General features: G+C 36.6%; 1 protein-coding gene across 1 annotated transcript; it reads left to right on the plus strand.

Moving 5' to 3' along the window:
- The first annotated feature begins 69 nt into the window (after nucleotides 1–69).
- On the plus strand, nucleotides 70–2,552 carry LOC133306780 (cytochrome P450 71A1-like). The gene is made up of 3 exons (XM_061507160.1): nucleotides 70–92; nucleotides 320–452; nucleotides 1,953–2,552. The coding sequence occupies exons 1-3, from the start codon at nucleotides 70–72 to the stop codon at nucleotides 2,550–2,552; spliced, it is 756 nt and encodes a 251-aa protein (XP_061363144.1).
- The last annotated feature ends 11,528 nt before the right edge of the window (nucleotides 2,553–14,080 follow it).

The raw sequence follows: 14,080 nt of genomic DNA on the forward strand, positions 1-14,080 counted from the left end.
TAGTATAATGAATAAAAAAGGTGATTTGGTTCCGGCAAACTGAACCAATAAAATTGGTTCGGTTCTTAAATGGGTGTGGAGAAAATAATTTGGTTCTTAAGCCACTTTGGAAAAATGTGATTCGGGTCAATTATGTCCATTTTTTTTTCACACTCCTAAGATTATTAATGGTTTGGTTCGGTTCGGTTTATAGTCCGAATTGAATTGAATAGCTGAAGTGAATTGATAATGGTTTTTTTCCCCAATCTTCACTTGAATGACTTAACTCATCTCCTAAGCAATTTCCAATTTGAAACTCTTAAACAATCATCCTAATTAGGTATAACCCAATCCCTTGGTGTTCTAGAACCAGCGTTGAGGAACAGGATATAGTGGATGTTTTTCTTCAATTGAAGAAACAACGTTCCTTTTCAATTGATATCACTTATGATCACATCAAAGGGGTCCTCGTGGTATGTGTCTAAATTCAATTTTTTTTTCATTCCTTTAATTATTATATAGATGAAAGAACTTATTATATTGATGTTAATTATTAAAACACTAGAACAATCATTCTTCCTAAGCATTTAGAGGGTTAATTAAGTAGAGTAACATTGAGTAAACAAATCCAATTAAAGCTCGTTGCTACTGTGTTGGGCAGCAGATCAGGGGGAATTCATCTCAGGAGTTCATCACCAATGGATTAACGTACACCAATCACATTAAGTGTGTCCCACACTATATATTAACTCGAAACCTTAAGACATTGAGTCCTTCCACTTATATATACTTAGTCTATTGTCCATCACATTTAAATATCCCAACAACCTCCTCTTAAGTGTGAAAATCACATTGATTATTCTCCCTCTGAGCGGAAGTCTCTCCAAGTACCCCAAACTCAAGTACTCAACACACCGACTGTAGCAAGCTCGAGCCAAACCTTGGCTCTAATACCACTGTCAAGCGAGCCAAGGGGAGCCCATGACAGGAGATCATCATCAATGAGCTAAACTACACCAACTGTAGCAAGTGAGTTTGACACCATGTCTCAGTCTAAAAATTTTAAGTATTAGATTTACTAATCCTCTCATTTGATCTCCACTTAACCCGTCACCAATCAATGTATTATCCCTTCACACTTGAATATCGAATATACTATGCGCCAATTCCACTATATTTTAGTAGCTTGGAAAACAAATCAATCCCTTCAAGGAATTGAAGACTTCAACTTTAGTTGTTACCTGGTCTATTTTTTATTTTTATTTTTATTTTTATTTGGTATACTTTTATTAGTATTTACAAAGTGTTACTTTGAAACTATTTTGATCCTCTCTTTTTTAAGCTAGTAGCTACTTTTAAGCTAAACCTAAAAAAAGGCTTAAAAAAAACTAAAAGTTATTTAGTGATTGCATAAAAAATTTAGAAGTTAGTTAAAAGCACAAGTTTCAAAAAAAAACTTTTCTCTCTATCTCTATGCTTTTCATTTCAAAAAAAGCACACAATTCAAGAAAAGTTGATAAAAAAAGCTCCTCCCAGGAGCTTTTGCCTTTTTTTTTTCATTATAAAAAAAATTTCATTATAAGAACTTTTCTCAAAACTTGTTTGGCTTAACTTCTCTTTATAAGGAGAAGAGAAGTAAAAAATAAGAGGAACCAAACATGCACTTTATTTTTAATTTTTTTCTTGTTTTCAAGAATATGTAAATAATTAAAGCACTTATTCTTACCATCTATTTTACAAAATATTAAAAATAGGAAACAAAAATGAGAACAAGTGATATTATTATAATTATTTAATTACTAATAAAAACATGTCAATAGAAAATGAGAATAAAAACAAACCAAAATCATTTTATTATTCTTACAAACTAATTTTCGCAATAGAGCTTTCTATTGGATGCAAATATATAATGTGCTGCAGCTGATATTGTTACCTTAAAAAGGCCCATAAAGGGTGATTTTCTTGATATACAGGACCTGCTTATAGCAGCAACGGATACCACTGCAGTCACATCAGTTTGGGCTATGACGACCCTCATTAAAAGCCCAAGAGTAATGAAGAGAGTTCAAGAAGAAATTAGGAACTTGGGAGGTAAAAAAGATTTCTTAGATGAAGATGATATTCAAAAAAATTCGTATTTGAAGGCAGTGATAAAAGAGACATTAAGATTACACCTACCAACCCCACTACTTGTGCCAAGAGAATCAAGTAAAAAATGCATTATAGATGGCTATCAAATTCCAGCCAAGACATTAGTGTATGTGAATGCTTGGGCTATTCATAGAGACCCTAAGGCTTGGAAGGACCCAGAAGCGTTTTATCCTGAGAGATTCTTAGACAGTGCTATAGATTTTAGGGGACAATATTTTGAACTAATTTCTTTTAGAGAAGGTCGCAGAATTTGCCTAGGTTTGCCTATGGGGGTTGCTACATTGGAACTTATCCTAGCTAATCTTCTTAATTCCTTTGATTGGGAATTGCCAAAAGGGTTGGTAAAGGAAGACATAGATACTGAAGTGTTGTCAGGAATTACCCAACACAAGAAGAATCCTCTTTGCCTTTCTGCCAAGTGATAAATGGACAAGGAATCAACATATTAATGTTTGTTGCATAATTGTGGCAGTGGTTATGATAAAGCAAAATTCCAAGTGTCTAGCATAATGAATAAAAAAGGTGATTTGGTTCCGGCAAACGGAACCAATAAAATTGGTTCAGTTCTTAAATTGGTGTGGAGAAAATAATTTGGTTCTTAAGTCATTTTGGAAAAATGTGGTTCAGGTTTATTTTGTAGTTCAATTATGTCCATTTAATTTTCACACTCATGAGAGTATGTATGATTTGGTTCGGTTCAATTTATAACCCGAATTGAATTGAATTGGTGAAGTGGTTCAATAATCGATTTTGAAAAAATGTTCGATTTTTGAACAAGTTAAATTTATGAGTAAATATCCAAATTGGTCCCTAACAAAAAACAACACCCATGTTAGTCCTTTTGTTAGTCCCAAACACACGACGTCATTGACGGAGCTGACGTGTAACGTTAATGGGCATGGTCACTGCCACGTTGGAGGGGAAACGACGTCTTCTGAAGAATCTTGCTTCCACGTTGCTCAAAATAACAACGAGAAACCCAAAATTTCCCCTCACCTTACCGCTGTTCACTTTACCATTTCCCACTCTTGAAAGTTTGACGCTCCATTGTTGAGAAGGAAGAAGATCGTTCTGTCAACATTTCCCTGCGTTTTGATTCTACAGTTGTTCAACAATCGGTGGAAAGTGGAGGAAGAAATACCCTTGGTTTGGTGCGAGGCTCATCGTTCAGTACAAAAAAGGTAAGAGACTGGAAGTATTTTCGAACACTTTTTATTGTAATTGCTATTTGTTGTCTGAGGTCCCCATGGAGTTTTTTTTGTTTAATGCGTGTTTCTTTTCTGCATGCTCATTGGACAATGTGGTCCATGTTTCACTTTAGGGTTTAGAGTAAACAAATGCCTACCGGATATGGTGTGGTCCCTGTATGAGCAAAGTGGTCCATGGTTGACCCATGAACAGTTAAAAACCAAATAAAAAATCACATGTTCCATTTGTCTGTTTGTTTATTGGTTTTAATTGTTTAAGTGGTCCGTCCACATGTCTTGCCTTTGTTTTATGAGTAGGTACCCATTTTTTTTTTGTAGTCATTGGATTAATGAAAGCTACATTTTTTTTGGGTTTGTACATATGTCTGAATTTATAGTGATTTTTATCATCATGGTGGTATTTTAATAAGAGATGAAAATGAAGTGTTCACCTATGTAAATGGGAGAGTGGACTCACTGCCTAAGATGGACATTGATTATTGCAATTTGCGTGACCTTGACACTCTGTTTAAGCAATTTGGGTATGAAAAATGCAAAATGATGATGTGGCTAAAGCATGTTGAACCCGATTTGGAACAAGGCCTCAGACCACTTAGCACCGATTCTGATGTATGCGCCATGTATGAGGCTGCTTTAAGTAATGGCAATGAGATACATGTATATTTTGAAGACTGCATTTCAATTCCTCAGTTTGGTTCACCTGAACATGACAGTGTAGAGGATAATGTGGTTAATTCCACATATAATGAGGACCATGCACAAGATGATGATGAGGTGAATTCAGATCATGAGATTTCACATGATCATGGGGTTAATTCGGATCAGGAGATTCCACATAGTGATGGGGTGAATCATGAGCAAAAGAGTGAAGAGGATGGTGGTAATTCATCCGAACATGACAATGCCGATGATGAGGTTGCTTCCTCAGATTCAGATTCATATGAGAGTGCAAAGGATGAGGCATACAAGCCCCCCCAGGTGTTGAGGACAATTAAGATGATGAAGATGAACAGACTGTACCATTGGTGAGAAAAAAAGGCTTGCAAAATAAACCCCAAGGAAGAAGGCATACAAGAAGGATGCCAGCAATAAAAACTCTGAATCTGAAGAAGTTGATGAAGAGGAAGACCTAATGTAATTTGAAGAAGAAGGATATACCTATCTTTCTGAGAAATTAAGGAGTCCTCCTTCAAGTGATGATGATGAAAATGTTAGACCTGTATTGCTAAAGTTTAATGAACAAACTTCTTTTGGGCATGTCTATTTAGAACTAGGCATGGAGTTTCTGAATTTGGAGCAATTTAAATGTGAAGTGAAAGACTATGATATTAGTCTTGGGAGGCAGTTTATCTGGGTTAAGAATGACAAGGTCAGAGTAAGGGCCAAATACAGTATTGAAGACTGTGAATGGATGCTGTATTGTTCCTGGAATACCAAGCTGAGCACATTCCAAATAAAAAAATTTAACGAGACTCACACATGCTGCAGAGTTTTCCAGAATAAAAAGGCTTCTCAAGATTGGGCGGCCAAGAAATTAGAGAAGAGGATATTGACACAGCCTAAGATGTCAAGGTCAGAGGCATTTGAACACATGAAGGAGAAATACAATGTTCACTTAAATCTGAAGAAAGTAAGCAAGGCTCTAAAAAAAGCCAAAGGCACCATTGAAGGTTATGAGAAGGAACAATATGGTAAACTAAGGGAATATTTTGCAGAGCTATTGAGAAGCAACCCTGGATGCACTTGCCAAATACAAGTGACCCCCAACCTATTCCACAAGCACTGCCAATATTTGACAGAATGTACATTTGCCTTGATGCTTGTAAGAAGGGATTCAAAGCTAGTTGTAGACTTGTAATTAGATTGGGCGGTTGCCTTTTGAAGGGCTACTATGGGGGTCAATTATTGAGTGCTGTGGACGAGGATGCAAACAAGCAATTTTATGTAATTGCTTATGCCGTGGTTGATAGTGAGACAAAGGATAACTAGAAGTGGTTTTTGACCTTATTGAAAAAATACTTAGGGGATCATGGAGTTTATGGTTGGAAATTCACATCATATCAACAAAAGGTAGCACTTTATGGCTTAAGAATTTATTTATTTGTTTAAAATTATTGTGTCCAGACTGTAGTATAACAATCTGTTTCATTTTCACATACAGGGTCTGGTTCCAGCTTTGAAGGAGATTATGCCAGGTTCACATCATAGGTTCTATGTCCAACATGTGTGGAAGAACTTCATCAAGTAATGGAAGGATAAAGAGACAAGGAGAATTGTGTGGGAATGTGCTAGATGCACTACTTTTCTCAATTATCATAAGGTTATGCAAAGGTTGAAGACCTTAAATGAACCAGCTTGGAAGTATCTTGACAATATAGATCCTTCTTGTTGGGTTAAAGCATACTACAGTCACTGGCCTAAATGTGACAAACATTACAAACAACACGGCCGCGGTGTGGAATTCAAAGATTGTGAATTACAGGTCCAAACCTATAATGACTTTGTGTGAGGAATTGAGATGTTACATAATGCGAAAGATGATAGCACATAAGAGGATTCTGTAAACATTCAGGGGCAAGATTGCACATGCACAGCAGAAGAGGCTCGACCAGTTGAAGGTTTCCAGCAATTCTTGGACACCTACATGGATTGAAAATGTAAGAACCCGCACCGTTAATTAAGGGATTTAATTAATTAATTATGTGAATTTAGGAAATAATTCCATAATTGACCCTAATAATTATTATGAGGCTTTAATAATTATAATTAGTGAGTAAGAATGCTGAAAGTCGCTTTTCGGGAGAAAAGTGCAGATACCGGTTCTGCTAGTCCGTATAAATGTGTACCGAAAAAGTATCCCGAAAAATTATAATAAGTGCATGATAATTACTAAAATAATATGTAGGACTTGTAAAACGAGTTTCAAGTCCAAATAATGAGAACTGGTGCTAGAAACCGGTACTGGCTTTTGAAAATTGCGTACCGAAAAGGTGCTCCGAAAATTATAAAAAAAATATGATAATTCTTGGAAAAATGTGTAGTTTCAGATTCCAAAGTTTGGGATTAAAATGCTAAGCGTAGAAATTAAAGTTAATACTGTGTGTTAAGTGACTTAACCGCCTATATAAGCCTTAGTGAGCACTAAACCCTAGGTGCCACTATTTTCTCTACGTGAGTGTTGCTGAGCTTGAAGTCAGCCACCCCTTTGTGAGCCAAGTTGCCACATTTTCTCCATTTCTTCTTCTCTTTGGTTGAGTAAACACTTGGGTGAGTGTATTGGGAGGTTGAGGTCCCATCTTCTGAGTTGTGGGAGCTGGTTTGAGTCAAGGTTTGGGGTTGCGTCCTTGTGTTGGTGTGGTTGGGGCTTTGTGTTGGTTGTGGGAGCTTCAAGGAGTGAACTGTTGTTTGAAAGGATCACTCTTGATCACCATTTTCGTGTGCCTTGAAGGTCAGACCTGTAGAGGCAGATTTGAGAGCTCCAAGAGCCTTTCTTCCTCTGTTTTGAGCTTTGGTGAGTTGTAACAACCTTGATCATGTGTTTGATGAGTAAAAGAAGTGTCTTGGTATGTTTAAAAGATTTGAACAAGTAACCAACAATAGTATGACCCTAAATCAGTATAAAGTTGCATACTTTAACGTAATTAAATGTTAAAAACCCAACCTTGGAAGGATATCATCACGAAATGCAGTTTCTGCATTCTGTCGTGAAATATCCGGATATCTGCCCGAGAAATATCCGGATATGTGATATCCGGATATGGGATTTGGATATCCGGATATGGGAATCTGGATATCCGGATATTGTATATTTGGATATGTACAGTGAGATATTCGGATATTGCATATCCGGATATGGTCCCGAGGAATATTCGGATATTCTGGGATTTTGAAGAACAGTAACTGTGCTGTGTGTACAGTAGGCTATTGGGGGTTTGTGGACCCTAGTTTGATGAAGTTGAACTTCTGTAATTAATGAACTAAGTCAGAATCAAGTGATTAAGAACTTATGGCTTGGTATGGAGCCTTAAGACGTAAAACGTAAAAGAAAGGCGTTATCTTTAAGTTATATGCTTGTGGTGCTTTATTATTGATATAGTATTGGTCCATATCAGATTGTGAATCTGCTGTGTTTGGACTTTGAGCTGTGGACTCTTGGCTTTGGGTGTTAGCTTGCAATGTAAGCTTTCGTGTCCTCAATTTAGCCATGTTGTGGTTCCACCATGTCCCATGGGGGTGTGGTTATATGCATGCTGTGTTACATGCTTTGGATATTTGAAATGCTGTTGAGCTTTATGTGTAATGGCTTTTAATATGCATGTGTTGTTCCATCTTGACGGTAAGCCTGAGTATGTGGCGTCATACAAGACGGTGATCCGGGGTGGATGCAAGTGGCATCTTGCACTATGTGTGGGTATTTGGCGTATATAAATCTTGTATTTCTCTGGCCAGTAGAATAGAATTGACACACATGACATGATTATCTGCTGCATTGCACTGTTTTAGAAATGATATTGATGAACTGCTTTTAAACTTATATACACATGTAAGTGAGCTTGGGGTGGAAGATCCTTGAGGACCCCTTGTCTTACTGAGATTTCTTGTTTAGAGATCTCACCCCACGTTTGGGGAATGCTTATTTCAGGTTCAGGTAGTATGGTGACTGATGCCTCTAGCGGCAGGAGGCCAGAGCTTAGCTGATTATGATATTATGCTGTATTGCTGCCATGACTAGATTTGGATGCTGTTTATGTTTTTCCGCTATTTATGATTATGTGGTTGTTGAGACTGATGTTGGGCTTGCTGCCTTATTTGAGTAAGCATGGGGATTGTCCATGACACTTTATGTTGGTACTTTTAGATTTGAGTTGTATAACCTGCTAGTTGGTTCGGCCTACTTGTGGTAGTCCCGTGATTTCTAGAGACACACTTTTATTATCTATATTATGAGGTATTTCGGTTAGCTGTTTTATTGCAATTACATACAGGCAATGTTTTATTAATTGATTAATAAGCAAGTTGGTAATGATAATGACATCATAATTGAAAAGAAAAAGATATTCCGTAATTTAATTAAGCGCTGCTTAATACGATAGTATGATAACATTACCGGATATATACAGGGTGTTACAGAAAACCTGGTCCAAGATGTGTATGAAGTCTCTGGAAAGGGTCAACAGATTGGGGTGAACTTAACGAGCCAATCTTGTAGTTGTAATGTTTGGTAGTTGACTGGATTGCCATGTGAACATGCTATTGTTTCCATTGCACACAAGAATGAACCTGTAGAAAATCATGTTCACCAATGGCTAACAGTGGATGCTTTGCATGCCACATATGAAAACACACTCAACCCAGTCAATTCCCAACAGTATTGGACTGCATGTGATGCCCCAAAACCACTTTCTCCACACTTGAAAAGGCCTATTGGACGTCCTAAAAAGCATCACAAGAAGGATCCAACTGAAGAGCTTATGAAGACCAACAAGAAGCTGAAAAAGACTTACACGGTTCAATGCTTCAAGTGTGGTGAGACTGGTCATTACCCCAAGATATTTAAGGGACCTGCAGCTCCTTCAAGGTCAAAGCAAAAACCAATTAATGATGAAATTCAATCAAGGATAGTTGAATAAATAGCCATGAGTTAAGGATGCCATGTACTAGAGACAAGCAGCCAGTATGCAACAACTGAGGCTCAACTAAGTTCAAGAGCATCAAGAGGCAGCAATCTACCTCCATGCAATCCTACTGAGGTTGTGACCAATGAGATTCATGAGCTTCATGTCTACACCAAGGTTCGAGCAACCAAGACCTGCCCCACAAAATTGATTGGAATACTGTGTAATCATTGACATTAGGCCATTTTTTGGATGCCTCTGATATAGGAATTGATTGGAATTTTCATTAGAGTATTTTTTTGGAAATACTTCAATATTGACCCTGTTGAAATATATCATTAGGCCATTTTTTGTATGCCTCTGGTTATGGCCATAATTAGTAGGAACATTATGCTCTTTTGGAACACATATGTATTGGCCTTCATGGAAATATGTTAGTGGAATTTTTTTGTATGACTGTGGCATGCTGGCCATGATTAGTAATTGTAACTAGGATGTGATGAAATGAATGCAAAATATTTGCTTACTATCTGTCTTTGCTGTCATTAATGTATTCAATGCTGCAATTTTTAAAGTTTGGTCCACACCATCTATCTGCTGATACATTTTCTGGTTTCTATCAACAATGATATTTTTGTTTTGTTTACTGTGTCCATTTTAGGGTCATGTGTAGCTTCACTGCACTTGTAAACCATCAGCAATTAAGTTCCCTTATAAGTCCGCAACATTTTTTATCGAGGATCTTTTTAGTCCTTGTTTTCTAACTCATAGGTCCATTATGGTCCCTAACAATTTTATCGGGGTCCTTTTCAGTCCCTGCTAAAGTTCTGTTAACAAGAATGTACATTTGCTATTAACAGACCAACAATGTCATTTCCCCTTGTTCATGCTGATATCAGTCATGACTAACACAATTAACTTCTGCATAATTCACACCATCACATTCTTACTTTAGTGTTCATACATTGTTTCCAATTTTTTTATCTGCATCAAGTTTATACAACACTTTGTGCCAATAAACATAACTTCAAATACATAAGTCTTGCTATATACATTGCATGAGCGACAATTCATTATATTTCAACACTGGTCCTTCCATTACAAATCTTTACATTCCAAAATTGTTACAGCATGTAATGGTACATACACTAGCAAATCTCAACAGAACCACATTTTTCATTTCACTCCAGCCTACATGCAAGATATTTAAATATTACAAACACAACAATAATAGATCCAACAAACACCCTAGCACACCTACACACATGTTTAATTTCCTTCTCCACCCTGTCAAACTCTGCCTGCATCTTCATTGATAGTTCATCAATCTTTATATGGTGTTCATTAATCTTCTTTTTGTGGTCATTCACCTCCAGCTGCAGTTCATTATTGAGCTTCATGTCCACAAAGTTTAACTTGAATTCCATTTCAGCTACATTCAACTCCAGCTTATTAATTCTCCAATATTCCAGCTCCATGGTATCAGATGTAGCATCATCCACCAATGTAAAAAAGTTGCAGTGTGGCTTCTTTTTCTAACACCAAATTAAACCAAATTGTTAATAATATTCAAATTAGACAAAGAGCGCATGCAAAAAAATACCTCACCTTGAAATTGGGGTACCCAAAAATGCTCCATTTGGGTTTCTAATGGTCTTGGAGGTGTAAACAACATTATGCCTCCCACATTTACACAATGGAGCAACTCTCATTCTTTCACTTCTGGACCCAAATGAACTAGAAGGGCTTGAGCTCCCCCTCCCAGAAGAAATATTCATCTCTTAAACACTAAGTTTCAAATAACGCACAAAATCGAGGATAAACCCTAAATCAGTAAACCCTGAATCAGTAATCCCTAAATTCAAACGTTCAATTTTCGATTCAATCCCCTTCTTTCTGGTTTAAGAAGAAACCTAAAGCATGCGACGACGTTCCTTGGATGAAATTGAGAGGGAAAGACAACTTAACATTCAATTGGTTTCTTCAAATGATTCTGAGAAACGTGGATGCAGGTCTCCGGACGACGTCGTTTCCCCTCCAACGTGGCAGTTGAGCATGCAGTTAACGTTACACATCAGCTCCGTCAATGACGTCGTATGTTTAGGACTAACAGAAGGACTAACATGGGACCTATTTGTCTTTGTTGGAGACTTTCCAACTAATTTATTTTTGTTAGAGACTAAAATGGGTACCGAGTTTTTTATCAGGGACCAATTTTGGTATTTACTCTAAATTTATTTTGATTCTTTTAGTGTGATTCAAATTGGAGCATGATTTAGCTCAATTCATTTGATTATTGTCACACCCTTTTACTAGCAATGAAGCATGGTATGGGTGTTACACTTTTTTGCATTGCAACGACAAGATTGTCAAAATTATTAGTGTTGAAAAACAAGTTGGGCATGATAATTGCAGTATGCTTCTTATCCATCATTTCACGTACTACATCTCTTAGTTCGTAATTCAAAAGCAACAAATGTATGCATGCAATTTAAGGTGATGTACAAATCATGAGGGTATTGTTACATCGAAGGTGAAAGACCAAATATATGGAACCCGCAAATGCCCAAAAATACCCATGGTACCTCAAGAACTAAGCCTCACAGAGCTCCTCCAAATTTTTATATTGTTTGACCCAAACACATTTTTATAAAAAAGTGCAAGCATCTTGGAGAGTTTTTCAGTACTGAGTGAATGGAATGAGACTCCTTATTAAAAAAACCATAACTTTCTTGATGTGGGGCTTCATGAGAAATATGTGGGAAAAGACTATATTATTTTTTTCATCTGTTTCTTTCTTTTACCTTGATTATCATCGGACGAAATTGGGTGTTTACACTTAAAATCAAAATTCCTTCCTGCACAGGGCATGTAGTTGTTCTATTTAGAAGAATAATCGGTGATGACACAATAGCTCATAAATTAGTCGATATTTGACTATTTTCCATCACATGTTATGGTGCCTCTGTATCAAGAATCCATTTACCCAAAAGTTTTTCTTTCACTTTAGTCTGAGATATGATAACGGTCAAGAGAGAGGCCCAATGTTCATCCTTGAAAGTTGAGTGTTGTAGTCAAGGAGGCTCAATCATGAGATGTAAGCCCTCAAGGACTTCTCTAGCCCTGGTGATGACAATCAGTACTGTTGCACTCACGACAAGTATATCAATTGCAGGAGTAATAAAGTAGTGAATAAGATATCGTTCCCATGAAGATTAAGGACTCCAAGCACTGTTCTTACTATTCCCTTTTAATTTGGATAATTTAAAGATGGTTTGGAAGAAAAATGATTTTCAAATATGAAAAAGCTAATTAAGTAAAATAAAGAACTATTGCATGTAATGACTAATTGCAAGACAAGAACTCAGAGAATTAAAAGATGGATTTTTAAAATCAATAAAACAAATTGCAACTAGGTCTACTTCACCTCTAATCCTCCTTAAAAGATTTAATTAAATTCAATAACTTATTATCCTAATTGTCTCAAACAATTTATCATCTAAAAATCAATTGGTTAAATACTAATGTCTTATTTCTTTAACCTAATTAAAATTCTAATTTCTTAGAAACCCTTCTAAATTAAACTTTAAGCGCGATAACTTACACAAGTTTGCAATTCCTGTAAGCCTATTTCTATATCATGCAAGAACTGGTGGTGCTCTACCCCTGTCTAGGCCAAAATCCTAATATGTCTATAGCAGATTTTAACCTTCTTTATTCTTATACGATTGATCAGGTTATATAAGAATGTAACAATAATTCGAGTTGAACATAAACAAATTAAGACAATTTATTAGAGAAAAGAATTAAACTGAAACAAGGATTCATGTTGGATCCATATCCCTAACTAAAAAAGTAAATTAGCCATACATATCTGGTTTGAACAAAGCAATAAAATTAAAGAAAATAGATGAAGTCATAGGAAGATAAAAATTCAATGATCTGCACTTAAAAGCTTTAATCTTCCTTAGTCTTGCTCTCTCTCTGCGTTTCTCCAGTTCTCCAATTTGTGCTGAATGTTTTTATCCATTTCCAAATTCTGCCTTTTATGTTGAAGAAAAATATCCTTTTCAAATCATCATCAGATCCTCATTAAATCTTCACCAGATGCAATTCAAAGAGTCCAATTAGAATCTCACGTGCAGTTGGCGCTAGTAACGCGAGACTGGCGCTGCTAGCGGCAGGAATAAGAGGTTGAATATTAGTTTGGTGCTCCAAGTGCCACACCCATGCTAGTGGTGTAACACCCCATTCTAGAATCAGTTTGTTAGCATTATGTATGACATTAAGCGCAGTTACAATCACAACAATTGAATTAAAATACGGATAACCTTTTTTCCTTTTCGTTAAGAAACGTTTATGTTTAAAATTAATTTGGTAATTAAAAAAATTCCAAAAACTGTAATCATAACTTAAACTATGAGTGAAACACTTAATGTAACTTTATTTAGACCATGTGTTGCTGCCACAGTGTGCCAAGTAGTTTTTTTAAACCAACAAGGCTTAAAAACTCATTTTTATTGATATTCAACACTAAACATCTTCACTTTTTATTTATTCAAGGAATTCTTTACTTTCTATATGGTCCTCATCTTCCACTATATTATAGATCTATTCATTAGCTATGCGTGGGTTCAAACCGCGCTTAATTTGGAGTACCGTAGCTCAAGTTATGAATTTTTAAAGAAAATGGTGCTGAATTTCGCAGGGCCGGCGCTGATAGCGCCAGAACACTGACTTCCCACTATCTTATGGTGCTGTCTACACCAAGATGGCGCCAAGTGGTATTAGAGTAGGGCCTCTCTTTCAGTATGGTGTGGTTCGATGATGAACCAGGAAGAAGCTGGTGGGCATATAACATCCCGAGCACTGACGAGGGCAATGAGTGATCGCCTGTGCGAAAGGGAACAAACAAGGAGCGACTTGTGGCAGGCTTCCAGCGGGGGGTACATGAATGAATCGAATCGACACCCAAAAGAGAGGGATTCCAAAGACTGTACAGGTATGAGACTGCACAGTTAGGGATAGCTTATAAGAATTAATTTGTACTATCTATACTAACAAGATGCATCTATTTTTCAGTAGCCCATAATAGAAAAACTCTGTAGTTAAGTAAGGATAAAGCAC

Source organism: Gastrolobium bilobum, unplaced genomic scaffold (assembly GCF_033153095.1).
Source record: "Gastrolobium bilobum isolate Gb01-03AN ecotype WA unplaced genomic scaffold, APGP_CSIRO_Gbil_v1 utg13418, whole genome shotgun sequence".
Classification (NCBI taxonomy): domain Eukaryota; kingdom Viridiplantae; phylum Streptophyta; class Magnoliopsida; order Fabales; family Fabaceae; genus Gastrolobium; species Gastrolobium bilobum.